The sequence below is a fragment of the Arabidopsis thaliana genome, chromosome 3 (assembly GCF_000001735.4).
Source record: "Arabidopsis thaliana chromosome 3, partial sequence".
Lineage (NCBI taxonomy): Eukaryota > Viridiplantae > Streptophyta > Magnoliopsida > Brassicales > Brassicaceae > Arabidopsis > Arabidopsis thaliana.
The window spans coordinates 16,737,701-16,765,036 of NC_003074.8; the positions used below are offsets into that span (position 1 = coordinate 16,737,701).

Sequence of the window (27,336 nt, forward strand, 5' to 3'; positions counted from 1 at the left end):
AAACTACATATACTTTCGGATTTGTTCTTAAAACTATGCCTCCAATTGAACCGACCAATTAACCGATAATTATACATCCGGTTTGACTTATCTAAAATTTAACCAAATTAATCCGATTTTGACTCTATTTTAACCCAATTTTGACCCAAGAAAATGTAAATGAATTGTCTTCTAAAAAGTAAAAGTATTTTTATTTATTTGTGATAAACAATTAAAAATATTAAATTATAATTAATTTTAGCAAAACTTAATATGACAAAATATACCCCAAATTATATTTTGAGCTACATTTTGTTATAAAATTTTGATAATATACAAACATATACATTTTCCTTTTAACAATCATTTATATTTTTTTTATAAATTTAAAGTTATGTCTTTTTTTAAAACAAAATATTCATTTTTCTTCCAATCATAATATATGAACAGAGTGAAATTTCTCAGTTCTCTTCTTATGCATCTTGCGCTTCTTGAGTTAATATCATCAAAATTTACGATCTGTTAATCAATGATCCCTCAAAATTTTGTAAGGAAATATTTTGTCATTTGTCCACTTCAGATTCCGCTTAAGCGGTGATGTTGATTTGGAAACTTCTTTAAAAGCTCGTAATCTGTTCTGTATAGAAACCAGTTTGAACATTTTGAGTTTTCTTGGGCTAAGGCCCATTGGGCCACAGAAAAATTGATCACTGAAGTTAGAGAATTTGATGTTAAACCTATTATTGGCTAGCTTAGAGGCGTATCTTGAATTTTAAGGTTTTTGCAAACTATCCAAACATTGTAGCTCACAAATTAACTTGGATTCATAATCATATACATATGATAGTTTTGTTTCATAAATATTAATTGAATTTTAGTTTTATCATGTGAAAATAAATTGATGATATTATTACTCATTTTTATTTTGAGTAACGATTTCATTTTTTTTTTGTTTTGTGATCGTCATAAACTATACACATAGAGATAATTTGAACAAAAAATTCGTTCACTTTCCAAATAGTTTTTCCTGACTTTTAACACCACTAATCATTCAAAATATTATTATTCTTGAAAAGCCATCGCCAATATAGCAACGAAATCCTAAACATATCAAATCAAACCGTTTTTTGGGGATTCAAAACAAGTCATATTGTAATAAAAGAGTTTGGCGGTTTGTTCAATTCTAACAAGGGTTTTGTCACGCCAGAATCTTCGAATTGAATTTGGTGCGTACGTCATGCGGATATATATTTTGGATATGAATAAATAATACACATTTTTCATCGTGATTTCAAGCGACATAATTTAAGGCTTACATGCCTATTCAAAATCTACTGAAATTTTTTGAAACATCATCAAAAGAAATTTGGGAAAATGTTTAACAAAAAAAAAGAAACTTTGGAAAATACACAAACGGACAAACGCAAAACGTTCATTCAAGTTAATCAAACATTTTGTTTTAGTCCGAGAGAATACTGCTTTTCACTTGGGTCCAATTTTTTTTTTTTTGTGGTCCATTGTTATGGTAAACATACAAAAAAGCTTTTATATGTAAATGGAAGAATCCGAAGTTTGAACCGGAGACTAGGAAGCCAGAAACATACACACTGTTAAGTTGTTAAGTTTTTCTAATTTGAAAACCTACGTAAATTATTCATTTGGGCCATTGAAAAACAGGTCAGAACAAACAAAAAAACACAATTCATTTCCCAAGTAACTGAAAATCTTTAAAGAAAGCACAACATATCTATTTTCTTTTACCATTAACCCCAAACTCATATTATCCCTTTCTCTAACCAAGACGACCACAATCCAAACCCTAATCAAACCCAAATTTTAAAATAAATAGACTACAATAAAGCACCAGTATTAATGTAGTTGACAGTACTGCTCCAAATCTCTCTCCCTGAATCAATCTGATCAACATGACCATGACCATGACCACTTCCTCCTCCCATGTTCATCTGCCAGGGGAATCCCCACAAAACCCTGTTTGGATCACTTGTCGCCATCTGCTCCATACCGCCTCCACCATTTCCAAACGCATACCCCGTGTTCTCCATCTGATGGCTCGTGGTCCCATACACGCCATCCATGGCCATTGGAGACTGAGAGCTTCCGAACCCTAGATGTGAAGAAACCCCTAGAGGTTGCTTGTTCAACAAGGCATATGCTAACCCAAGCTCCATCTGTTCGTTGCTAATGTTATTATTATTATAGCCAAAACTCGCCGTTGGGAATGATTTGCCGTCATGGGTCATCGTGGGCTCAGGGGTTGTTCTGAGGCTTTTGGTTGCGGAGGAGGAGCGTTTGTGTTTCCGGTAAGCACCACCGATTGGGATGTTTCTTAGGATTCCACCCTTGGTCCAGTATCTCCTACAAGATTTGCAGAAGTAGCGAGGTTGAGAGAGACTGTAGTTGTTGTAGTAGCAGAACTTTGTGTTGGTGGAGTCACAGCGAGGGCATCTTAATGATTGCTCTGGTGGAGCTGGCCTAGTCGCCGACAATGGTTTCTTCTGGTTTTGATAATCTTGTGTTGAACATGAAGATACTCCCATCACATTCTATCAAAACACAAATTTAAATGAACATCTAAAACCAATTTAATCTCAAACAAAATAATCATAAGAATGTGATGTTGATTAGTACCTGATGCATCGAAGAATAATCCATCTCAACCAATTGAGAAACTTCTTTGAAATGTAGAGGAGTATGAGATAAAGAGAACTAGGAGAAAGAAAGGAGAGATAAAGAGTGGGAGATAAAGGAAAAGCCAAGCATCTTACCTCACTATATATAGAAAAGAATGTGGAAGTAGCTAGAGAATTTGGTGGCTTCCTCAATATTATATGATTACATTTTTTAACGTTACTAATCAATGTTATTACCGTACGAGGGAATAACGTGATCCAACTCGGAGCATAAAATGTGAACCATGAAGCCGTTTTTATTAATAAAGATTTATCATGCCTACTTCTGATTTACAACTAATAAAAGATCCTTTTTCATTTAGAGTGGAGACACAATACAATTTGTCTCTAATTTATGCTTGTTCATCGGCTTTTATTTGTATCATATTAAACGAAAAAATATACTGCGATACCTTAATACTTCACTTTACATACAAATAACTATGTGTTCCGTAGTCTTACAAAACATGCATGTTAGATATATATAGATTGTTCTATCATGTACAAAAAATTATATGTTGCGTACATTACATGTGATGATGTGGCGAAAGATTGTTTAACTTTCATCATATCGGAATTCGAATGTGGTCGTGATGTACATGAGAAATAGTCATATATGTTTTTGTTTTATCTTGGCGGATTTTGTTAGAAACTTTCTAAATTCAAAAACAAACTATTAAAAATCCTTAGGCTTCAAAGAAAATAATTTATTTGTTCGATTAATAAAAGATTTGCCATTATATATATATTGGGACAACCTTTGTTTTTTGTCTTCTGGTTATTAATTTGTATAGAAATGATGAGAAGTGTGACCTAGGACCGTACTATGATGTATCAGAATTGGTTGTTTGTACGATGACCATTTTCAGGCACCCATCTCCATGTGTGTCCCCAACCTCTTTTGTGTCACAATTCTTCCATTGAGTTGTCGTCACCCACCACATGGAACCCACCTTCATCTTCTAATTTTAGTCAAAAGTTCTACTCTCGCGTGAATCCCACCACGCTCTCTCTAGCTGGTCCTATGTGGTATCATCTGTATTTTCTTCTCCCCATTTGTTATTTTTGTTTTGTCGGCAGTTAAATTTAATATTACTCCCCAAAATGTTGGGTGAAAGGTAGAATAATACTCCATAGTTAGTTGTGATTAATCATTTCTTGGACCACATTGTTTCTCTGAGGACTCGAGGTCCACAAATATCTGTGTTTGTAGCACATGGTTCATGACTTTTGCTTCCATTATTTTAAATATTCTTGCATGTACTAGTTTAGGTTTTGTAACTTCTAAGTTATGATTGTCGGATTCATGGGTTAGATGTTTTGCTTCCATCACGATTCACACTCTTGATTTATGATAGGAAATGTAAGAAAACAAAACATTGTATATTATGATTATAATAGTGCATGCAACTACCTATATGCTTCTACAATATTTTATCAAGCATTCAAGCCATATCTATATTTTTCATGGACTGTGTTTTATGCATTTCCTAACCTCCAATAAATTTTTAATAATAATTGTAAATGCGAGTTATTGTATTCTATCTAATTATTTTTCTTTCTTATGCCATTATTTCACATCGATTATACGACATCAACATCCACAATAATGAGCCAATCGTCTATAATGATAATATCTGCAGAAATATTTAATTTGATTTAAGCAAAGTACTTGCTTCCCAAAGTAGCCTCAAGCTTCTCTTTGTCATTCAATTAGTTAAATTATACTCCTATTGCGCATATTCCAAGATTTATTTTGTTAAATCCCCTTGTAAACTATTTTGAAAATCTCAAAAACTTTGTTAATCAACTACTAGGCTAAAAACATTCCTCGAAGTACCCATAACTCGGTTACCTGGTTTTTATAACATATTCTTAATCTAAAATCTATTTCAAACCTCTAAAACATATAATAACATGATCGAAGAAAAAACACATGATCAACTTTTTAAATTAATTTTTAATTGAAAAATAAAACATCTCTCTAACGGAACAAATGACCATGCAAAAGCAAAGATTTGGCCGGAGAATGTGTAGCCCATGATATCCCTATCAGGTAAAGTAAGTAGAGACACAAAACATCGATTTTCGTAAAAGGGACTAATATGAAGACCAAGATTTGGTCTAAAACGACATGTATCGGCATGATCACCCATATCCACAGCCAAATAGATAGTATATTATATACATGTACGTAAATATGTGTTTTCTTTGATTGTTGTATGATCTTAGTATAATTTTCTAGAAAAAAATCTTAGTATAATATGATATTTGACCGTTGGTATTTGTGACCATCTCTACATAGGTGAAGAATGAGTAAATCTATTGAGCATTTCACACATTTATTTTGATAGTTGGGTCTAGGGTGTATATATATAAAATATTGTGGCTATTTCAACACACTCTCGTCAGAATTGATTCGTATAAAATTATTGGGATTATATATATGATACTAATATGAAATTTGATTGGTTATTGTTTTGGGTGTCCAAATCTCCGGAACCAAAATTCGAATGATTACGATACGAAAACCTACTATATATACTAGATTAAATTTGGTACATGACAATGGGAGAGATTGAGAGTAATTAAATGATTAAAATTTGATTTATTCCTATTAAATAGTGTAATTTGTTTTGATTATTTCTGATTTTATCTCCGGCTCTTTTTTGTGTTGAATGTATCTTTAAGAATATTTGTTTTTGTGACCGAAAATATCATATATGTAACGAATAATTCGCAACAATTAAGTGGCAAAATTAAACCATTTTTTAATTGATTAGTTAGATATCCCAATAACTAAACTGATAAAGTAACAATTTAGGAAAATGATTACCTCTTTTGATAAGAGATAAATGAGAGGTAAAAATCATTCAAAGGCGTTACTGTTGTCACTCATTGTTAATGCTTAGTTTGTCTCCAAATTTGCTGGCGACTAACTATTCTCGTTTAGACAACTCGAGAACATAGAGATGAAAACGTGAGTATATACAACAGAACTCAAACAAAATATTACTATTATATAGATACCAACTAATCTTGAGTTTATATTTTACAGACACTTTGGAAATTAAGGTGAATAAACGTTTTGCAAGGCTGTCACATTCTACGACTAAAATTAGTGATTCATAAGAAATGATTGGTATCCAAGTAAGGAATATTGATCATTACATTGCAATTGGACCCTCCTCGTGGATCAAGTTTAAACCAACTAACGATGACCATTTCATATCTCTTTTGAGTTATTGTAATATAATATATTTATTTATTTCATTACAACAATCAATTTTTATTAACAAATTATAGTTTCGAATTTTAGATCAGATAAAAGAAACAAAGTGATTGAGGATCCGCATGATAAGGATTAAAAAATGCGACACGTGACGAAAAAAGAAAAAATCTTTGAAGAAATCGAGAAGAGAGACAAAGAAACAAAAGTGGGGATCCCAGAAGGCTCTGATAGATATGAGCATGTGGTCTCAGTCAAGGCCAAGACTCAAAGCTGAGACCAACCCACTTCTATTATAGATACATACAATATTTGTTTTATATCTTGTCATGTATTGATGTATATCTAAGTAGATTTATCATAATTATCGTACCATGCTAAGTGCTAACGAATAACGATCGTTCATGAATCCAAATAAAATCACGTCAGGTGCTGCGACATGGCTTCTTCATTCGGTTTGTTACTGTTTTTTTTTCCTCTCTTTTTCTTTCTATGATCATCATAAATGTTGTAAAACTATGTTAAAAAATCGATTCATGTCTTTTTGTGTATGATGAGGAAGTTTTAACATTTCTTTAGGTATCATATATAGTTTATCTTTTTGCATACTATAATATAGTTAACTATTTTGTGCAAATTTTATAAATCATAATTTTTTAAAGTTTAGAATCTATATTGGTATTTTCGTCCTATACGAAAACAAGTACAAAGAATTAATTATACACTACAAAAAAACGACATTAATTAATTCATATAGTTGTACAACTAATACTATAATCCATCGGTTCTTTTTTGTTTGATTTTAGGAAAAAAACGATATTAAGAAAACATATTAAATGTATTATTCTTTGTGATTTACAATTTTCAATAATTCTAAACGAATGATATTCAATAATTTTTATTAATATTTACAATTTATCAATTATAATTAACAAGTATTGCATTAATAACTTAAAAAATCAATTTTTTATAAAAACAATTATTCTAGAAAATCCAAAAAAAAAACATATGGAGTATATATTAGAAAAAAATCCCATGGCTGATAAATAAATAATTGTATATATATATATATATATCTCACGCATACATATATAAGATATGATATCATTACTCTATAAGATATAAATAATTTTATTCTATATTTTGAATAGTCCATTTTCATATGCAATTTGAAAATTTATAACATTATAAAAAAGGGTAATAAAACAAGTAGTGGATCGGACCAGAGATTTTGAGGCGCAATTTCCAAAGCGATCTGCATCTATTCTTACCTCCATCTTCAAGCAAAGCATCAACGCCTATAGATTCCCATGCAACGCTATTTTCTTTATAACATATAATAAAAATATTTCTGTTGCTTTTTATTCGTTTCACTTTCCTGACATTGTTTTTGTTTATTCTTACTTTCTATTCATAGAATTAATGAATCCTTATCATATGATCCGTTATAAGTCTCTGCTTTCGAACTTAGGAAAATTAAATTCGCATTTTTTTTATCAATGACAATAATCATAATCACTAGCTAGGTTAGGTATAACTTATAAGGTCTCGCACTTCCTTGATTTTAAAATAACTTTGTCTTTACCAAACAAAAATAACTGAACCGTAAATACCAAAATATTTTGGATAACAAAAAATATTTTTTAAAAATATATATTTCAAAATATTAGTTATTTCTAACTAAAAATAGTTGAAAATATATATAAACAGTAAAAATATTTAAAAATAACAAAAAATATTGAAAAAATGACAAAAATATCCAAACATAACTGAAATATCCGAAAATATTCAAAGCAAATAACCGAATGAATACTAAATTTTAAAACCAAAAGAACCGGAGCCGAACCAAAATCGAACCAAACTTTCAAAATAATCGAATAAATATTAAACTTTAGAACCGAAAAAATCGATTACCGAATAGATACAACCTAAACTGAATGGATAACAGAACGTCGAGAATTATTTTTAATGGTCAAATCAGTTGCCAACAATTTTGAGGCATTAATACTCTCAATTTTGCCAAAACAATTTTGATCTATGAATCTGGACCGACTCTACTCTCCAACCCAATTGGTATTTTCCATCTACTTAAAATATGGGCTTGTACGGCCCAAATTATTATTTTACTCATATCGTTTTAACGTCATTAATGATTTTCTGAAGAAACGTAAACATTTGCACTGTATGACGTTTTAGAGTGACAAAAACAACAGATCAACAAATTTCGATTACCGTAGACGACACGATGTTTCACACCCGACTACGAATCACGACGACTTATACAAAACAGCAAAAGCGTAAAGACTTGAACTTAAAACCATGGCGAGACCGAGACGAAGAAACACAGAGATCGGTGATGGCTTCACAGAGATATTCAACAGAGAGATTGGTTTCTCTCATCCAATCACCATCTCTCGTCGAATCTCCGCTTCTGAGGTTCTCATTTTTTTTCAAATACTCTTCCATTTCTCTATTTTCTCCGATCTTGAACTCTCTCTTTACTTGTTTCCATTTTTGAATGAGACTTTTCAACTTGTGAAGACTTTCCAATTTCTTGCTCAAAATTGGTATAGAAATATGGGTTTTGGATAGTTATGTCATAGTTATCAGAAAGTCTTCTCCTTTTCTAGATTTCAGTTTCGAATCATGGATCTTAGTGTTCCAAAGACGAAGTGTTATGGCTTATCAGTGTTTTGTAGGATGTTGAGAAAATCTGAACCAATCCAAAGACTTATATCAGTTAAAACACTCAAATTTTAAGTTCTTTGGATTGAACTGTATTGTTGTTTTTCTTTTGTTACTTCAGGGGAGAGTGAAGAAACTAGATCTTTACGGGAAGTTAAATGGTCATGAGGGATGTGTGAATGCAGTGGAGTTCAATTCGACTGGCGATGTTCTTGTTTCCGGGTCCGATGATCGACAAATCATGCTCTGGAACTGGTTGAGTGGAAGCAGGAAGTTGTCGTATCCCTCTGGCCATTGTGAAAATGTGTTTCAGACTAAGTTCATACCTTTTACGGATGACAGGACAATCATAACATCTGGTGCTGATGGACAAGTAATCTTGTAATCTTAAGAAATCGTTAAGTCATTTCAGCGTTGTTACTTTCTTTGTAAGTAGTTTAATCATTTGATATCCATTCTGTTTTTGCAGGTAAGACTTGGTCAGATCCTAGAAAATGGTAAAGTGGAGACGAAAAGACTAGGGAGGCATCACGGTCGCGTGTACAAGCTTGCTGTTTTGCCTGGAGATCCTAACGTATTCTACAGCTGTGGTGAAGATGGTTTTGTTCAACATGTTGGTCTCTATATCTCTCTCATGCTCCTCCATTGTGTTTCTCATTGTGGTCTCTGAACTTGTCTTTATTATTTTTGGGCAGTTTGATATACGCAGCAACAGTGCTACTATGGTTTTGTATTCCTCTCCGTTCACACAAGGATGCAGGAGACATCACTCCAGCAGTAGGATCAGATTGAATTCTATTGCGATAGATCCGAGGAATTCATATTATCTTGCGGTTGGGGGTTCTGATGAATATGCACGAGTCTACGATACTAGAAGAGTACAATTAGCTCCAGTATGTCGCCACGTCTTACCAGACGCTCCTGTGAACACTTTCTGTCCTCGTCATCTCCGGGAAACCAACAGTGTTCACATCACGGGATTAGCATATTCCAAAGCTGGAGAACTATTGGTCTCTTACAACGACGAGCTTATTTATCTGTTTGAGAAGAACATGGGTTATGGTTCGTCGCCTGTTTCTGTCTCTCCTGAGAAACTGCAAGAAATGGAAGAACCACAGGTGTATATAGGTCACCGCAATGCACAAACAGTGAAAGGAGTGAACTTCTTTGGTCCAAATGATGAATATGTCACGAGTGGTTCAGACTGCGGTCACATTTTTATATGGAAGAAGAAAGGAGGTAAGCTTGTCCGAGCTATGGTGGGTGATAGACGAGTGGTGAATCAGTTAGAGTCTCACCCACACATACCGTTACTTGCATCCTGCGGGATTGAAAAGAGCGTTAAGCTCTGGACGCCAATGTCAAATGATGTTCTTTCCCTGCCTGAAAAGATCGATAAGGTAAATCAAGTCTTCTCTCAACCAATGTTTAATGTTGAGACAGTGTCACAAACACTGAAACTGTATTTTGTGGGAAATGCAGGTGATGGAATTGAACAGGGTGGGGAGAGAAGACCAATCGAGGGTAACACTGACTCCTGATGTAATTATGCATGTTCTTAGGCTACAGAGACGTCAGACGTCGGCTTTTACAGAGAGGAGATACGTTTCAACTGACATTGGCAGTGATGAAGGAAATGATGCTCGCTTCATTGCAAGCTTAGTAGCCAACGACGATGAGTCTTCAGACAGAGAATGTACTGTAAGCTGAGTCCTCTCAACTAGTGTAATAGATTACAGGTCTTGTTCCAAATACAGATACTTGTGGATTTTGCTTGTGTGTTGTAATTTATAATAAGGAAAAGAAAATAAGAACGAGAAATTAGTAATCTAATCTTCTTTCGACATGACGACCAAAGCAAATCTTGGTTACGCAGGAAAACAGAAGGTTAAAAAACAAAACGTCCAAACAAGTTCATGGACCCATGCTGTGAATTTCTTTCATTCAATTTGGATAGAGTAATGAAATGAGGAGTTTGCACAAGGAAAGAGACTCTTTCCTTTGTACAAAAGCATAGACTGATACAGTTCTTGTAAGCTCTATACAAATGGTAAATGCACCATAGCGCCAATTTTTTCCACTAGTTCAGCCTTATATAGTATGCAAATGTAGACCAAAATCACCTTCTGAATCAAGAGTAGGCACTGAAGCATCAAACTTTTGCTGATACAAAGCCAACAGAGTAAGGTATCCTCCTGCGAATGAGAGAAACAACTTCGTTAAGTACATTATATTATCAGTAAATCATTGTCTATAAGAGGTAGCGAGAACAAGATGTCTATACCAATTGAGTTTAAACTGCTTTGGAGGAGCCGATATTTGCGGTTGTTGACTCTAAGGTCTGGTTTGATATGGGCAAATAGGCAGAGCAGTTTCGACTATGAATCTCCCAACACCGGAATCAGCCAAAAAATCCTTCTTTTGAGACAGTCTTAAGTGAAAATCCAACCAAGAAGAATTCCGAGAATCAAATCCCGTATGTTCTGTTATACGGATCTCCAGGACCGGGCCTCCGGAATTTAGGCTCTTCAAAACCGCTGTAAACGTTGTCATTAAAACCCATCCGTTCATTCCTTAGAAGCTGGGTAATCCCAAGATTGTTACCACTTTGTGGTTCATTCCACTTATTATCCCAGTGTCCATTTGACAACAATGGATTTGCTGAAGCTTGTCTAGGCAGCTGTGTGAAAGGAGACAAGCCAGTTCCTTGTGTTTGATCCGTTGGCCTCGAGCTAATCCCATATGGGTCAGAGAACGAAGAAGAGAAGTTGTTTACGTTCCTGGGATCGTGAAATCCATTGACTTGTTGTGCAGCCAGAGACCTCTGCGCCAACAATTGGAGTCTTGCATCATTATCAAATGAATTCAGTTGAGAAGAGAACCCTGATCTCAAATCAAAGTCTGCTGTTTCCATCCCATTATGAAGTCTTCCCCTTCCAACAGCTAAAATTGCAGGATCAATAAACTCAATATCTCCTGCAGCATTCAAATTTCCACTTGGAGGTGGTACATGATATGCGTTCCTCAACAAATTGGCTGAGTCAAGTAAACGAGTTCCTGCAAATTGCAAAGTATGTGTTACAGGAGTTTCAGCTTATGGAAAGTTGAAACTATCCTTTTTTTGGGAATGTAACATATAATACCTGATGCAATATCAGAAGACAGGTCGCCTCTTTGATGTGAAGAGAAACCGGGAGGAGGTAACCTGTTGGGAGCAGAAAATCCGGGAGGAGCAGAAACTTGAGTCCTCGCCACTACAAGAGGACAATGGTGAAAAGTTAAGAAAAGCAGAGGAAACGACAGTTTGATGAAATACTAGTTGGTTAAACCAATTTTAATTGCGAAAAACAACTATAGGAAGCTATGATATATACTAACCAGGACTCTTGTAAGAAGATAATCCAGGACTAGTAGCAAATTGTTCATATCCACCGGAATAGTTTGAGGCAAAACCATTTTGACTGCCAAGCTTATCCTGATACATATCACGGTTCGCTCCAAACTCTTGAAGAGGCTGATCTCTTGACAACTGCCCATATATGCTGTAACTTCTATTGTCATACGCTTGACTATTTGATTCTTCATGCCGAGCAAAAGAGAACCTAGACTGGTCATTATGTTGCTTTAGGAGGTTAGAAGATTCCAGAGTACTGGCCCTATGATCACTCTGACCAAGTAATTTTGCAAAATTGTGTTGCGAAGTCAACGATTCATCCCAGGGATCAAAGTCTAAAATGTTTGAAATGATATCATCCTCTGTATTCTGAATGTTGCTTCTGCCTTCATTAGCAAATAATGAATGCTCCATATTGGACATAGCTTTCTCAGAAAATCCATTTGGAAGATGCAATCTATCACTACCTATTTCAAAGGAGGATCCAGTTTTTGAATCCATCCCACAAGAAGTTTCCCGGTTCTGGAACGAACGAGAAGCTAGATGATTTGAATCCAGAATTGAGATTGATGAACTAAACTTAGAAGTCGAGTGGCTAACAGCCTCTGCAATACCACGTCTGTTGTTATTGAATGATGAGAAATCATTGACTTCCAACGGTTCCTTAACATCTATCTGGGATTGCAAACCTGATCTCCAATCCCACTCAGGCCTTGAACCATGAATTCCATTCAGTGATATGTCAGCTTCTGCATAAGTGTTTGTAGGAGACTGTTTTCTACATTGCTCGAGATTTTGTACATCGTTATCAGATTGTGTAATAGAACCAAGATCACAATGAGTACCGATAACCACTGGAACACCAGGGGTTTCATCCCTAGAATTTGTAGTTATCCCCATCCATGCAACATCAGCAGACAATTTACCAACATCGAAGACATCTTCAGCAATTTCACTTGTGTGTTCAAGAGAATTCTCAACAGCAGAAGGCTTGTCAATGACTCTGCTATTGTAGGAAGACTCTACTAAACAGGATATCTGATTGCTACTAGGGTCTCTATTAGGTGATGTAGTTCTCTTGGACTCGGGATCCAACACAATCTTCTGCTGCAAAGGCTTCAACACACCAGGTTTGCTTTTTTCAGCCAATGATTGAATTTCTTCCTTGAGAGGTGCTTTCTGAAGACTGTTACTAGAGGATACAGGCCCATTAGCTGCCTTTGTAACAACTGTAGACGTAGCCAAAGTTCCATTCTCTGATGTTGATCTTTGATTATCCAAAGATCCATTTGACAAAGCTGAAGTTGCTAAAGAGTGTTGATTTGTTAAACGTGCCCCCCTGTAATAGCATTTTCAATTTTTTTTAAATGACCCCATAAAATAGTTCACATAGACAGCGGCTTGCAGAAAAAAAACTTACCATGATGCTGCAGCAGGAAGAGCAGTTGATTTACCCGAGCTCCCACTAGGTGGGGAACTCTTAGGAGCACTAACTGAAGTCTGCACCAATTAAATGAAGAAAGAACTAAACATTAATCCAATACAGCATTTTCGTAAAACAGAAAGTCAAGGAAAATAATAAATTCTAAAAAAACACATGTTCACAATTTGGAGCTATAGCAGAGCTAAGTTTCTATGGAATGCTGCACATCGACACAAGTTTATAGTGAGCACATCCATGCATTTACCCATATATGACTAACTAAGGTGGTAAAGCCACATGAGATAAGAATGTAAATGTGAAGTTTCGTTGATACGGATGACACAAGCCAAAAAGCACCTTATATCACGGTAAATTAGAAAAGCTTATAGAGCTTACACTAGAAGGAACTTTTGCAATTGGATTTCCAGTAGAACTGTCACTGGTATAAGCATCCAATGGTGGAGGTAGCATGCTCCCTGAACGGTATTGCATAGTATTTGTTGCTCCAGTGATTTGCTGAACTCTGCTTATTCAAAGTTACTAAAAGAATTAACTAACCGTCTAAATACCTGACTTCCATTACACTACATCTTCTCCACATATTTATTCCCACTAATAATAATCACGAGTACAAGAGGAAAACTTAAAACAATATGATAATGAAGATTACCTTGTATGGGCTGATATGATCTCATCTTTTGTAAAACTATCCTCTTGAGAGCCAACCTCATGCAAATAGAGGCAATCCTGATTGTTGCATGCCTGGGAATAGAACAAACAATCCATATTCCAATAATATCAGTAGCAAATTTCAACTGAAAAGAGGAAAGCTGAAAGAAAATTTCTGGGGGCCAGAGAGCAGAACAAGAGTGCATATAGGGCATACCACGTTTCTCAACCATGCATGGCAATACTTGGTTGTCCCAAAACATGCCCTGCAGATATAAAAGAAAAAAAAATTGAAGTCAATGAACAGACTGAGTAATCAGTTTTAAACAACAGGGTACTCGAGATGACTTACTTCAGTGCTTTACCATCCAAGATAAACCCATGAACAGACTGAATACATCGAATGGCCTCTTCCTCTTTGCCATATGTGATGTATCTGGAGTAATATTTGGTTATAATCAGAACAAAATAATAATACAAAACAAATAACATATAAGAAATCCATTCATGCTAAACGATAAATTTGGTTGATTGACACTAGAAAACAAAACTCACACACTGCATGTGTTGTTAGGAAACTGTTGGATGAGACCTGTTGCTGTTCGGGACATCGAAACCTTTAGAACCTTTCCATACTGACCAAAATATTCTTTACGCTGGAGAAGCTGAAAAGAAAAAAGAAAAATTCCCGTAAGGCCGTAACTAAGCAGATCGTATGATATAATTACAGGTTTTTCGAGGAAAAAATGACGTACATCTTCATCTGCTAGATTAAGGGGCAATCCAACAATGTAAACAAGATTTCTTTGAACCACTCGGACACTTGTTAGTGGCTTTCTCCCATCAGAAGATTTCGGTTTCGACTTTTGTATTTTTTTGCGATCCATGTTGCCTTCAGAGGCCAGTCTGAGAACAGAAAATAGATAAGAAACATCAGCAAACTAAAACTGACACTGAACAAAAGTTCACATCTCAGGTGTCATATCATATCTCAACCTCTCCTGATCAACAGTCATCCCAACAATCTTTTCTTTGTCATATGGAGTGCGGCAAGCTGGACAGCGCCCTTCTGATTGATCTTTCTCTGCCATGTCCATTATATGGTGCCAGCACCAAACACAAATCTGTAAGATTGTAGGTAAATACATATCAGATCAGAAAATTATCAGCAGAACAAATGTCAATGATCTCTGAGGCCACCACAATAAGTATAAATTGGTATGCTCTAAGTATATACCACAAGCCTTCAAAGTAAACCATAGCACAACTGAACCTAATTTTTAATCCTGATCACAAAAAACAATGAAAATCAGAGAGAGTGTCTGGACCTGATAGCCACATTTGCAAGGCTTCAATTGCTGGTCAGTCAAATCCATCTCCTCAGCACACAAAGGGCAAGTCTTTTCACCGTAATCACTCATTTTTTTCCTGAACAAGACAGAGATAAAAAGACTGGAATCATGTCTCATCATAAGACATACAAGCAAAAGCAAACCATACTGACAAAACTACCTAAACTTTAGTAATTCAGCAACATTCGTGTATAGTGGCACAGAATAAAAAGATCGACAGTTTTACTAATAACAGTTCAAATTGAACATCTTCCCGATCAAAGAAACTAATATTATACACTAATCCAATAAAATTGAGTTAGCAAATCTTAAACTAATCCAAAGTATCAAACTTTCAGATCGAAATCGAGAATCTAACAAGCCAAAGTCCATAATGAATCCGTGCATGGGACGCGACGGTTCAATAAGAGACGCGTCAACGAAACAGTACAATCGAAAAAAAAACATATCGACGACAATCCAAAATCTCCATGAGATTTCTACATACAATCGGAATCAGTAAACACGTTGATCTCAATAACTACTCCGGAACTAAAATCGAAACACCAGAATTAGGGTTTTGAGATTCGGCGATTCAAATCCCAACATGAAAGAGTCAATTACGAGAGAAGTGAAAACATACGGCTGAGTAGAGAGATTCGATCGGAGATTGTGGAAGATGAAGAAGATTGAGAGAAGTGGGAGATTGCAAGAGACAACAAGTGAGAGAGATTGGATGGCTGAGATTTTGGCCGCTTCTAGATCCACGATTGCCTAATAAGAAGAATTAACTATGCCCTTAGATTATTAGTTTATTACGGATCTGCCACTATCTCCGGTTCGATTATTTTTGGTTGGCGTCGGTTAAAGACTGATTTAATTTGGTGGTGGTTTTATTTCAACCCAATGATTATATTTTAATTTTTGTTCTTCTACATATCCGATATTTTCAGAAATCATGTGGAAATAAATCTAAAAATTTAGAAATTTAGTTACAAGTTTTATAAAACTAATCGTCTAATACAATGAAATTTCATCAAAATAATTATTTTTCTATAAATTATGATGATCTAAGTACCGGATTAAGAACAAATTACAAATAAGAATACTGTACACAACAAAACTCAAACATGTGACTTCAGAAAATATTTTACTCGTAAATTAAAACATAAACATACACGAATACTATCCTTCATATATATCTTTGTATCTAAGAGTAACTCAATGTTCAAAATAAAATACAGCTAAAAAAAGTAATAAGCAAAAGAATATGGGATAAACTATTTTAAGCTGAAAAAGTAACAAAGTGATAGAACACACTCATGCATCATTAGTTTATGTAACAAAGAAGAACTCATTTTAAGTTGTTGCAATGGAGACTTGCTTCAAAACCTTTGAACAGTCCACAAGTTTCAAGCTTTTAAACGTTCTACAGATGAACAATGGAATAAACGACTAGGCCATTCTTTTCAAAAGAGTGTTCATAAGGGAAATATCATCCACATGCATTTGGAAGCTCTTTATAAGCTTTCGATTTTGCCCGTACCTAATGATTTTCGTTTGTCCATCTAGGAAGTACTCGATTTAAAGTTTAGAACTAATTTAAACAATCATTGTTTTGATAAGGTTAAGTATTTGAAATCACTTTTAGATGACTTTGGAATAGTTTTAGAAGGTTATAATCCAGTGAAGTTTAACGATGCATCGTTATTCCTTAACATAAATAGAACTCTAACTTAAATAAATTTCATAACAAAATCAATATTTTTAACGATAATGTTGGAACATAAATTATATAGCGCATACGATTATTTAGAGGAATTTGTAAACTAAATATTAATATCTTGTTCGAACTCGAAAATAGCTTACTTTTTTTTCTTCATAAGTGTTGGCTTTGATATATAACAACAAAGTGTTACAATAGTGGAAAACTCCACTTACAGAATTCGATAGGCTAATGAGCATTACGATATTAAATTATCAAACACATATAGATAATCTCCTTTAATTTTCATCTACTCAGAATTGAACATTTTCATAATCTGCAAGTTCTGCTTTATCTTGTCTGCTTTCATTGGAAATGAAATGGTATATGTTGGTCGGTAAAAGACGAATCAAATTTGTAAACTAACAATGAACTATTGAAAGAGTAAATCTTACAGAAATCTCAAAAGAAAATAAGATACTAAAAAGGGAGAAACTGAATCTCTCACTTAATCCCCATTCGGGGAACCTTTACACTTAACACGCGATCTGATGGAGCCATGAGTGCAATCCAATCAATCCAAAACTTCTGCAAGGCCCTCTTACACAGATATCCTAACGAAAAGTAACCACAAAGATCCGCTTCTCAACTCCAAAACCAATTTGCGCAAATAGAGATTTTGCCTATTTTGCTATCTCTTTCTTCTTAAAACAAAGCCTTCTTAAAACAAAAGTCCAACAACAAAAGTCAAACCGAGCCCAATATAGTAACCCATCGAGGAAGGGATAAGAAAGCCATACAACACAGAGACATGTGTCGCCTCATGAGGAAATCACAGACACGTGACGAGAAGAACGTGTTTGTCGAGAATGCCAACCACTGCCGGCATGTTTTCTGAGATCGAAGAACGCCTACCCACCGAAAGTTCGTTCACTCCGCAAAACCAGAAGCTTCAAGTAGAGCACTGAAGACCCTCTAAAGAAATTGCACATCTAGTCTTCCTCTTCCAAACGAAATTAAACTCAGATTTAACAAACGAACGAAACTTTCTTTCATATGAAGGAAAGCGTCCACCATTCCAAAGTAGCATGAAGCATCACAATGACGTAAGCAACCAAAAAGATTTTCCGGTGAGACTTAACGTCGCCATGCCCATCAAGTGAAACTACTACAAAATTTGAACGACAAGGCTTATGAAGCCGAAACTCTTAAACTTCCACTTTTTCTTCGTAATGAAGAAACTTAATAAGTTTATTAGAAATAAAGACAAATAAAGGCAAAATACCAAAGAACGGCGACGATAAAACCGGATTTACCGGTAACTATAACTAGAACTCACCGTACGGTATTGAAACAAAAAGTTGGACCATGTCCGAACACAACCTCACAAACATACGGGAAGGCATACGAAACAAAGAATTTTTTCTTTTTCTCAAAATTTTAGAGAAAGAAGAGAATAAAAAAATTCTGATCGAAAATAGCTTACTTAAAAATCATAATTGAATAGTATCTTTTGTTTTTAAACTAATTTAGTCTATATAATAATAATATTATTAACCATCGTAAACCACACATGATATTCAATACTTATAATAAATTAATCGCATAAAATACAATACTTAAAACGAGTGTTATATAATTTTACGTAACGTAAAACAATACAAAATTTTAATTCCTGAACGAATAAAACGAGTATATTAATTAATTTATTGATCGTATTAAAACGAATATGATCCAATTAAGATTACAATTACTAAAATCCCCACACTATTATTGTCATTATTTAACTATGGCAGATAGATAGATACAGAACCGTAAAGGACGTTAGGAAGAGGAAGAACGTTGACGAAGTCAACAACGAACAGAAACCGTCGATTTGAGGCGGCTCTAATCTCAACCACACGATCTTCTCTGCCTTTCCCTCTTCTCTCTTCTTCTTCTTCTTCATCTTCTTCCTCGCAATTACCGCGAAAACTCATCTCTGCTCAATCCTCAATCTCAGTCTCTCTGTTGACTCCGACTGTTATATAAAACCATACAAATACCTTCAGATTCACTACTTCAAACCTCAAAGCAACCACTGAATCTCGACTTTGATCAATTGAGAGAGAAATGAACACCGGCGGTGGCCAATACACGGATTTTCCGGCGGTGGAAACTCACGGAGGACAGTTCATAAGTTACGATATCTTCGGTAGTTTATTCGAGATCACATCTAAGTATCGTCCTCCGATTATACCAATTGGTCGTGGAGCTTATGGAATCGTTTGGTATGTTTCCTTCTCTGAGCTTTTTCTTAAGTTTTATTCTTTGAGATCGGAGTTTTTAATTTCTGGATTTTGATTTTGTGAAGCTCTGTGTTGGATACGGAGACGAACGAGCTAGTAGCGATGAAGAAGATAGCTAATGCTTTTGATAATCATATGGATGCTAAGCGTACGCTTCGTGAGATCAAGCTTCTTCGTCATCTTGATCATGAAAACGTTAGTGTTTTTGTTCGATTTTGTGAAATATCTGTAGAAATTAGTAAATAAATCATGATTAGGGTTTTTTGATTTGGTATTGCAACAGATTATAGCTATAAGAGATGTTGTTCCACCACCACTAAGAAGACAGTTCAGTGATGTTTATATCTCTACTGAATTAATGGATACTGATCTTCATCAAATCATCAGATCTAACCAGAGTTTATCAGAAGAACACTGTCAGGTAAACTAAAAACTGTTCTTGGCTTTTTTCTGGGATTTATATTTGATAGAAGAGACATGAAACTGATACTTGATTTGGTGTTTTTGTTGTCATGGAAACAGTACTTCTTGTACCAGCTACTTCGAGGACTGAAGTATATCCACTCAGCTAACATTATTCATAGGGATTTAAAGCCGAGCAATCTTCTGTTGAACGCGAATTGCGATTTAAAGATTTGTGATTTCGGTCTTGCTAGACCTACTTCAGAGAATGATTTTATGACTGAGTATGTTGTTACGAGATGGTATAGAGCACCTGAGCTTCTGTTGAACTCTTCAGATTACACAGCTGCTATTGATGTTTGGTCTGTTGGTTGTATCTTTATGGAGCTTATGAATAGAAAGCCTTTGTTCCCTGGTAAAGACCATGTTCATCAAATGCGCTTATTGACAGAGGTAAAATATTTTAGAGAGTTATGTAATTTTAGCATGGTTTAAAGATTCTGCCTTTTCACGGAATATGTGATGAATTTGTTTGAATCTTGCAGTTGCTTGGCACACCGACAGAATCTGATCTCGGTTTTACTCACAATGAGGATGCGAAAAGATACATCCGGCAACTTCCCAACTTCCCACGTCAGCCCTTAGCTAAACTTTTCTCTCATGTTAACCCAATGGCCATTGATCTTGTTGACAGAATGTTGACGTTTGACCCCAACAGAAGAATCACTGGTAAGTTTCATACATGTTCTCTGTTGGTTTTTCTTACCATCACTATGTTTTGATTAAAAACTGAAAATACCATCTTGTGCAGTTGAACAAGCTCTGAATCACCAGTACCTTGCTAAATTGCACGACCCGAATGATGAGCCAATCTGTCAAAAGCCATTCTCTTTTGAGTTCGAACAACAGCCTCTGGATGAGGAACAGATAAAAGAGATGATCTACCAAGAAGCCATAGCACTCAATCCAACATACGGTTAGAAGTGCAGCAGCCCCGTGAATGCCTGGTATTACCCAATAACCATCCGAATGGCTACTTAGTATCTTTGCCTGTTCTTTTATTCATGTACTTCTTCCACATATGTAATCTTGTAACTTTTATTTGTTTGTTCATGTTATTTACTGCTAGTGATTAAGTGTAGCTCCAATGTAAAGTACTCCAGTTATTAAAGAATATCTATAGACTTTTTTACTTCACATACTCTTGAGTCTTCCCTAGTAAACAAAGAGAAGAGAGAATATAATTTTGTAATGTACAGAGCCTCAATATTTGTGGGAGACATTATAGAGCTAGAGCCAGAGTCAATGCTGTCGCCGTGAGTTGTCTATTCTCATTCAATGACTTTCAATAGATTTTAGTGGGATTGGCTTTAGGTAGCTTGCATTATTGAAGTAGAAATGGTCAATTCCTTAGCAATAATTAGGCACAAATGTGTCTTTCTTTAGTAATATTGTAATATCCTTTGTCTGACAATTTAGAGTTGACTTCTAAAACGTTGGGTTGGAAATAATGTTGTCTTCACACAGGCTGTTACGAAGCAGACAGTGATGGCTCAACTTGCATCAACGGAAACCTTTGAGTTTTTGTTTTACTTTCTTAATGTTTCTTTATTTGAAGCTGCTGCGCATGGAGAATAAAATATCGTGGACCCGAGAAAGTCATCATTGCTGTATTATTACTTATACTGTATATATGTTTCAGAATTTCAGGCCATTGTTGACAAAAATAGTGAAAGATTTCTGCTTGATTTTGAGACATGGCTAGTTCAGTTACTGGCGATGCAGAAACAGCGATATCAGCAGATTCAAGCACCAAACGCCGTGGTGGAGGTTGGATTACCTTTCCGTTTATGATAGGTGAGAGATTCTGTTTCTCTGTTTTTATATTTCTCATAACTTCATAACCATTAGAGCTTGGAAGAAGAAGTTGAATTTATCTTATCTTTCTATGGTGCAGCTACGTTGTTAGGCTTGACAATAGCTGCGTGGGGTTGGTTACTTAACTTGATCGTCTACCTGATCGAGGAATTCAACGTGAAGAGCATTGCAGCGGCTCAGATTGCTAATATTGTTAGTGGTTGTATCTGTATGGTTCCAGCTGTTGCAGCCATTGCATCTGACTCTTTCTTTGGAACCATTCCTGTTATCTCAGTTTCAGCTTTCATTTCTCTTATGGTAAAGTTAATAAAGAGTCCTTGACATTTGTTTTTATCAGTTTCTCTCTGAAACAGAAATTCACTAATTCTACTCTTGACCAGGGTGTAGCTCTACTGACTCTAACTGCTTCACTTGACACTTTAAGACCTAGACCCTGCGAAACAGCTTCAATACTATGCCAGTCTCCTTCGAAAACCCAGCTCGGAGTCCTTTACACGGCCATAACTCTAGCCTCTATAGGAACAGGTGGGACACGGTTCACATTAGCAACTGCTGGTGCGAACCAGTATGAAAAAACTAAAGACCAAGGAAGCTTTTTCAACTGGTTTTTCTTCACAACATATCTAGCCGGAGCTATAAGTGCAACCGCCATTGTCTACACCGAAGACAATATCAGCTGGACCCTTGGGTTTGGTCTGTCTGTAGCCGCTAATTTCTTCAGTTTTTTGGTTTTCGTCTCGGGGAAAAGATTCTACAAGCATGACAAGCCTTTGGGAAGTCCCTTCACAAGTCTACTATGCGTCATTTTCGCAGCATTACGCAAAAGAAAAGCTGTGGTTTCCACCAACGAAAAAGACTACCACAATGAATCAATCACAATGCCCACAAAGAGTTTCAGGTAGAAAAACCGGCTCGAAAACCGCAGTTTCATTCTTGCACTGAGAGGCCGTTCTAATGAGTTTTCAAATACGCAGGTTCTTTAACCGTGCAGCATTGAAACAGGAAGACGAGGTAAAACCAGATGGCACAATTCGCAATCCATGGAGACTATGCAGCGTTCAACAAGTGGAAGATTTCAAAGCAGTCATAAGAATCATCCCTCTCGCCTTAGCCACAATATTCTTGAGCACTCCAATCGCAATGCAACTAAGCTTAACAGTTCTTCAAGGTCTGGTGATGGACCGGAGGCTTGGTCCTAGCTTCAAAATCCCTGCAGGCTCTCTCCAAGTCATAACACTTCTCTCCACTTGCCTATTTATCATAGTCAACGATAGGGTTCTCTATCCATTTTACCAAAAGTTAACGGGAAAGCACCTCACACCGCTCCAACGAGTTGGGATAGGCCATGCGTTCAACATTCTAAGCATGGCTGTGACTGCCATAGTTGAAGCAAAGCGATTAAAGATAGTACAGAAGGGTCATTTTCTCGGATCATCATCTGTTGCTGACATGTCAGTCTTATGGCTCTTCCCTCCTCTAGTCATAGTAGGAATCGGTAAGGATTTGATTCCGGATAATAATTCATTCTACGAGTTCAGATCAATCCGACCATGTTCTTGTTTTTTGGTTGCAGGAGAGGCCTTCCATTTCCCAGGGAATGTAGCTCTGTGCTATCAAGAGTTTCCAGAGTCTATGAGAAGCACCGCAACATCGATAACCTCGGTGGTGATTGGGATATGTTTCTACACAAGCACTGCTTTGATAGATCTGATTCAAAGGACCACGGCGTGGTTACCAGATGACATAAACCATGGAAGAGTTGACAATGTTTACTGGATTTTAGTCATAGGAGGAGTCTTGAATCTTGGCTATTTTCTTGTGTGTTCTTGGCTATACAGATACAGAAACCTCAAGGATGATGATCATAAGCAAGCTGCAAATGTCTCTCACTGATCTTTAAGCTGGAGAAAGAAAGAACATGTCCTTTGTTGTTATCATTTGCATTTCTTTACAGAGAGCTTTGTCTGAAAGTATCTCCAATTTGTAGCCATTGAAAAACAGTTTTTCATATGTAGAATTGATTTGGAAATTTGTGGTAATATAATCGTTTTGTTTCTGTGATTCCTGAGTACAAACCAGTAACACAATTGATGTTGAGCTTGTGATGCTTCTGTAGTGCCTAAGATAACAATCTTGTGATTCTCGGGCTGCTTTTTGATGTTTTCTGTCTTTGACAGAGACACTCATGACATTAGTGAATATTTTTGCAGGAGTTATGATTAAGGAAGATGGTGAATCTGAATATGCGGAAGACAACCATTTTAAAAAGGAACAGGTGACAAAGAATGTGATGGAGAATCTAGAAAAGTTGATTACTACTTATAGGATGACAAAGCATTATTCTTCTTAAGATGAATGGGGATATGGTGAATCTTGGATGAACAATAATGCATCGGTAGCATCAAAGCTTGTCCCGGTGAGTAGTCTATTATCATTCAATAACTTGTTGATTGTTTTGTGGGCTACTTGCATTGTTAATGTAATTCCTTAGTACTAAAAGACAAATTGGTCTTTCTCAAGCTAGTTATTCCTCTACATGACATGTTAAGTTGACTTATTGAATGTTATTAGCTTGACCGAGGTTTTGCTTTCACACATGCTGTTATATTATAATAAGCTGACAGTGATAGTTTAACTCCCAGCAACGACCACAGTGAGTTTTTTAGTTTTTCTTGTGAGACTAGAGGCTGCTGCACATGGAGAATAAAAATATTGTGATCATCAGTTTGAATCATTCTCGTTGTTGTTTCATTGGCTTATTTATATATATGCTTTTTTTTCTGGCAATTGTTGAAAACTTAGTGGAACATCACTTGTTGTTCTTTAGAAATATGTCTGGTTCAGTTTCCCGCGATGCAGAAGCTCTGAAGTCAGCAGATTCTAGCACCAGACGCTCTGGCGGCAGGATCACCTTCCCGTTTATGATAGGTAATGTAGTTTTTATGTTTTCATTGTTGCATAACTATATAAAGCCACAGAAGAAGAAGAGAGTTCATGTATATTGAAGCTAGTTTCTTTGTCGCAGTAACGTTGTTCGGCCTAACATTAGCTACGTTGGGATGGTTACAGAACTTGATTGTCTACCTGATCGAAGAGTACAACATGAAGAGCATCGCAGCTGCGAAGATTCTCAACATTTTCAGTGGTTTTACCTTTATGTTCCCTGCCATTGGAGCCATTGCAGCGGATTCTTTCTTCGGAACAATTCCTGTTATCTTGGTTTCATCATTCATTTCTCTAGTGGTAAAGTTGATTTGACTCACTCTCATTTGTTTTCATCAATTCCTCTCTTCGAAATTCTCAAACAGAACTCACCAATTCTACTCCTTGCTCAGGGCGTAGTTCTGCTGGCTCTAACCACTTTGTTTGACTCTTTAAGACCCCAAGCCTGCGAAACAGCATCAAAGTTATGTCAAGCCCCTACGAACATCCAGCTCGGTGTCCTTTACACAGCAATAACTCTAGGCTGTGTGGGAGCAGGTGGGCTACGGTTTACCTTGGCCACCGCTGGTGCGAACCAGTACGAAAAAACTAAAGACCAAGGCAGCTTTTTCAACTGGTTTTTCTTCACATGGTATTTAGCTGCCTCTATAAGTGCAACAGCCATTGTCTACGCCGAAGAAAACATTAGCTGGAGTTTCGGGTTTGGTCTGTGTGTAGCTGCTAATCTGTTAGGCTTGATAGTTTTCATCTCGGGGAAAAAATTCTACAAGCATGACAAGCCTTTGGGAAGTCCCTTCACAAGTTTACTTCGTGTCATCTTCGCTGCCATACGTAAAAGAAAAGCTGTGGTTTCCACCAACGAGAAAGACTACCACAGTGAATCAAAGAAAACGCCCACAAAGAGTTTCAGGTAAAACCACCTCAAAAACCGCCATTTCAGTCTGATTTTTACAAGAAAGGGACTCGTTGAGGCCATCTAACGAATCCTCGTGTATGCAGGTTCTTTAACCGCGCAGCATTGAAACAGGATGATGAGGTTAATTCAGACGGCACAATTCACAATCAATGGAGACTATGCAGCGTTCAACAAGTAGAAGATTTCAAAGCAGTCATAAGAATCATCCCTCTTGTGTTAGCTATATTATTCTTGAGCACTCCAATCGCGATGCAGCTAGGATTAACAGTACTTCAGGGTCTGGTGATGGACCGGAGACTTGGCCCTCACTTCAAGATCCCTGCAGGCTCTCTCCAAGTCATAACACTTCTCTCCACTTGCCTATTTATCATAGTCAACGATCGGTTTCTCTACCCATTTTACCAAAAACTAACCGGGAAGTTCCCCACACCGATTCAAAGGGTGGGAATAGGCCACGTTTTCAACATTCTAAGCATGGCTGTGACTGCCATAGTTGAAGCAAAGCGATTGAAGATAGTACAGAAAGGTCATTTTCTCGGATCATCATCTGTTGCTGACATGTCAGTCTTGTGGTTATTCCCTCCTCTAGTCATAGTAGGAATCGGTAAGGAATTGGATCCAGATCATTTTATTCGACTCAGAAGTGAGTTCCATCTATTTATGTTCTTGGTTTTGTCTTTTGGTTGCAGGAGAGGCCTTCCATTTCCCAGGGAATGTAGCTCTGTGCTATCAAGAGTTTCCAGAGTCTATGCGAAGTACTGCGACATCAATAACCTCGGTGTTGATTGGGATATGTTTCTACACAAGCACTGCTTTGATCGACCTGATTCAAAAGACCACTGCATGGTTACCAGATGATATTAACCATGGAAGAGTTGACAATGTTTACTGGATTTTAGTCATAGGAGGAGTCTTGAATCTTGGCTATTTCCTTGTGTGTTCTTGGTTTTATAAATACAGAAACCTCGAGAATGCTGATCATGAACAAGATGCAAATGTCTCTCACTAAGGTGGAGATGGAAGATGTAATTTGTTGTTAGCATTTGCAGTTCTGTAAAGCGGGAGCTTTGTCTGAAAGTATCTCGAATTTGTAGGCATTGAAAACCTTTTTTTAACTGTTGTTGTAGAATGAATTTCGAAATCTGTGGTAATATAATCGATGTGTTTTTGTGATTCCGAAGAGAAACCAGTATGGTCAAGCAAAGCGAAACTCAAGGTTTCTTGGTATTGAAGTTACTGTAGTTAGTTTGTTTCGGTTAAGCATGACAGCCTTGTCCATTGCTTTCATAGCAAACAACTGATCCGTTCCAACGAGTTCCATCCACTAATAAAACACAAATACAACATTTCTTAGTTTGATGACTTGAGAAGTGTAGAATTAGATATTGAGCTGACTTGATTTTATTGATTCACAAATTATGATATTTATACACAATGATCTCTATCAAAAAATAAACATAAATCCTTAAAATATAGGTTATAAACTCTATCACCAAAGATATTTTACTAATCCTAATCGGATTACACATATCCCCAATAAGAAGTTGGAGGAAACAAACACATTACTCTCGCTCGCTCACTCACTCTGCAGACAAGTCTAATTGTATGTCTCCGTTGTTGTTCATAGCTTTTCTTGTTTATTTTGATCTTTCGTGCTAACGAAATCTGGCTTTCTTTCAAGTACGATGACTTTGATAACAATGTGATTGGTCTATTTATGGATTGCCATGACTATTTATTTATATTTATCTGTAAAAGTTTAAGAGAAAAATATCTGCCAATTCATAATTCATTAAAGAAATAA

General features: G+C 36.1%; 7 protein-coding genes and 1 non-coding gene across 14 annotated transcripts; 4 read left to right on the forward strand and 4 right to left on the reverse strand.

Annotated features, from left to right (window-relative positions):
* Positions 1-1,546: 1,546 nt before the first annotated feature.
* DOF6 (Dof-type zinc finger DNA-binding family protein) lies at positions 1,547-2,846 on the reverse strand. The gene is made up of 2 exons (NM_114430.3): positions 2,629-2,846; positions 1,547-2,543 (listed from the first exon to the last, which is right to left on the reverse strand). The coding sequence occupies exons 1-2, from the start codon at positions 2,650-2,652 to the stop codon at positions 1,830-1,832; spliced, it is 738 nt and encodes a 245-aa protein (NP_190147.1). The 5' UTR covers positions 2,653-2,846; the 3' UTR covers positions 1,547-1,829.
* A 5,326-nt stretch (positions 2,847-8,172) lies between these two features.
* Positions 8,173-10,456, forward strand: AT3G45620 (Transducin/WD40 repeat-like superfamily protein). Of its 2 annotated transcripts, NM_001203085.1 has the most exons (6): positions 8,182-8,334; positions 8,536-8,637; positions 8,705-8,956; positions 9,053-9,196; positions 9,279-9,983; positions 10,066-10,456. In NM_001203085.1, exons 1-6 carry the CDS (start codon positions 8,218-8,220, stop codon positions 10,291-10,293), a joined length of 1,548 nt encoding a protein of 515 aa, NP_001190014.1. In that variant the 5' UTR covers positions 8,182-8,217; the 3' UTR covers positions 10,294-10,456. The 2 variants fall into 2 exon arrangements, with proteins under 2 accessions (NP_190148.1, NP_001190014.1); NM_114431.4 differs by lacking the exon at positions 8,536-8,637 and having other exon boundaries at positions 8,173-8,334; positions 10,066-10,429.
* Positions 10,392-16,143, reverse strand: AT3G45630 (RNA binding (RRM/RBD/RNP motifs) family protein). Of its 2 annotated transcripts, none has more exons than NM_114432.3 (14): positions 16,044-16,143; positions 15,398-15,497; positions 15,066-15,193; positions 14,825-14,975; positions 14,625-14,734; positions 14,422-14,505; positions 14,287-14,335; positions 14,071-14,162; positions 13,797-13,923; positions 13,398-13,477; positions 11,962-13,316; positions 11,727-11,837; positions 10,868-11,640; positions 10,392-10,778 (listed from the first exon to the last, which is right to left on the reverse strand). In NM_114432.3, the coding sequence occupies exons 2-13, from the start codon at positions 15,488-15,490 to the stop codon at positions 11,051-11,053; spliced, it is 2,970 nt and encodes a 989-aa protein (NP_190149.1). In that variant the 5' UTR covers positions 15,491-15,497; positions 16,044-16,143; the 3' UTR covers positions 10,392-10,778; positions 10,868-11,050. The 2 variants fall into 2 exon arrangements, with proteins under 2 accessions (NP_190149.1, NP_001327582.1); NM_001339212.1 differs by having other exon boundaries at positions 10,407-10,778; positions 15,909-16,134.
* Positions 16,144-17,514: 1,371 nt separating this feature from the next.
* Positions 17,515-18,590, reverse strand: AT3G45638. Of its 2 annotated transcripts, NR_143948.1 has the most exons (2): positions 18,445-18,563; positions 17,515-18,273 (listed from the first exon to the last, which is right to left on the reverse strand). It is a non-coding gene; the product is annotated as an other RNA (non-coding RNA). The 2 variants fall into 2 exon arrangements; NR_143949.1 differs by having other exon boundaries at positions 17,770-18,590.
* Positions 18,591-18,870: 280 nt separating this feature from the next.
* Positions 18,871-21,174, forward strand: MPK3 (mitogen-activated protein kinase 3). Its single transcript, NM_114433.3, has 6 exons — positions 18,871-19,375; positions 19,459-19,588; positions 19,677-19,814; positions 19,916-20,248; positions 20,341-20,524; positions 20,607-21,174. Exons 1-6 carry the CDS (start codon positions 19,218-19,220, stop codon positions 20,774-20,776), a joined length of 1,113 nt encoding a protein of 370 aa, NP_190150.1. The 5' UTR covers positions 18,871-19,217; the 3' UTR covers positions 20,777-21,174.
* Positions 18,893-19,084, reverse strand: AT3G45645 (uncharacterized protein; the record flags this gene model as incomplete). Its single annotated transcript, NM_001339213.1, has 1 exon — positions 18,893-19,084. The coding sequence occupies one exon, from the start codon at positions 19,082-19,084 to the stop codon at positions 18,893-18,895; it is 192 nt and encodes a 63-aa protein (NP_001326149.1).
* A 2-nt stretch (positions 21,175-21,176) lies between the features above and the next one.
* On the forward strand, positions 21,177-23,730 carry NAXT1 (nitrate excretion transporter1). 2 transcript variants are annotated; one of them, NM_114434.2, is made up of 5 exons: positions 21,177-21,652; positions 21,753-21,970; positions 22,054-22,571; positions 22,648-23,168; positions 23,247-23,730. In NM_114434.2, exons 1-5 carry the CDS (start codon positions 21,553-21,555, stop codon positions 23,564-23,566), a joined length of 1,677 nt encoding a protein of 558 aa, NP_190151.1. In that variant the 5' UTR covers positions 21,177-21,552; the 3' UTR covers positions 23,567-23,730. The 2 variants fall into 2 exon arrangements, with proteins under 2 accessions (NP_190151.1, NP_001327486.1); NM_001339214.1 differs by having other exon boundaries at positions 22,648-23,730.
* Positions 23,731-24,015: 285 nt separating this feature from the next.
* AT3G45660 (Major facilitator superfamily protein) lies at positions 24,016-26,739 on the forward strand (the record flags this gene model as incomplete). Of its 3 annotated transcripts, NM_001339215.1 has the most annotated exons (6): positions 24,016-24,089; positions 24,501-24,601; positions 24,699-24,916; positions 25,009-25,526; positions 25,616-26,136; positions 26,222-26,651. In NM_001339215.1, 5 exons carry the CDS (start codon positions 24,505-24,507, stop codon positions 26,539-26,541), a joined length of 1,674 nt encoding a protein of 557 aa, NP_001319690.1. In that variant the 3' UTR covers positions 26,542-26,651. The 3 variants fall into 3 exon arrangements, with proteins under 3 accessions (NP_001319690.1, NP_001326076.1, NP_190152.1); NM_001339216.1 differs by lacking the exon at positions 24,016-24,089 and having other exon boundaries at positions 24,375-24,601; positions 26,222-26,709; NM_114435.2 differs by lacking the exon at positions 24,016-24,089 and having other exon boundaries at positions 24,505-24,601; positions 26,222-26,739.
* Positions 26,740-27,336: the final 597 nt, after the last annotated feature.

Bases quoted from the DNA above. Each gene is read 5' to 3' on its own strand.
- NAXT1 (NM_001339214.1), top strand. From the start codon at position 21,553: ATGGCTAGTTCAGTTACTGGCGATGCAGAAACAGCGATATCAGCAGAT. The intron at 21,653-21,752 runs GTGAGAGATTCT...TCTATGGTGCAG, and splicing joins TACCTTTCCGTTTATGATAG to CTACGTTGTTAGGCTTGACA. The intron at 21,971-22,053 runs GTAAAGTTAATA...ACTCTTGACCAG, and splicing joins CAGCTTTCATTTCTCTTATG to GGTGTAGCTCTACTGACTCT.
- AT3G45630 (NM_114432.3), bottom strand. From the start codon at position 15,490: ATGAGTGATTACGGTGAAAAGACTTGCCCTTTGTGTGCTGAGGAGATG. The intron at 14,735-14,824 runs GTACGTCATTTT...TTTTCTTTTCAG, and splicing joins TTAATCTAGCAGATGAAGAT to CTTCTCCAGCGTAAAGAATA. The intron at 11,838-11,961 runs GTTAGTATATAT...GTCCTCTTGTAG, and splicing joins ATCTTCTTACAAGAGTCCTG to TGGCGAGGACTCAAGTTTCT.
- AT3G45620 (NM_001203085.1), top strand. From the start codon at position 8,218: ATGGCGAGACCGAGACGAAGAAACACAGAGATCGGTGATGGCTTCACA. The intron at 8,957-9,052 runs GTAATCTTGTAA...CTGTTTTTGCAG, and splicing joins CATCTGGTGCTGATGGACAA to GTAAGACTTGGTCAGATCCT. The intron at 9,197-9,278 runs GTTGGTCTCTAT...ATTTTTGGGCAG, and splicing joins AAGATGGTTTTGTTCAACAT to TTTGATATACGCAGCAACAG.
- DOF6 (NM_114430.3), bottom strand. From the start codon at position 2,652: ATGGATTATTCTTCGATGCATCAG. The intron at 2,544-2,628 runs GTACTAATCAAC...GTGTTTTGATAG, and splicing joins ATTATTCTTCGATGCATCAG to AATGTGATGGGAGTATCTTC.
- MPK3 (NM_114433.3), top strand. From the start codon at position 19,218: ATGAACACCGGCGGTGGCCAATACACGGATTTTCCGGCGGTGGAAACT. The intron at 19,376-19,458 runs GTATGTTTCCTT...GATTTTGTGAAG, and splicing joins GGAGCTTATGGAATCGTTTG to CTCTGTGTTGGATACGGAGA. The intron at 19,589-19,676 runs GTTAGTGTTTTT...GTATTGCAACAG, and splicing joins GTCATCTTGATCATGAAAAC to ATTATAGCTATAAGAGATGT.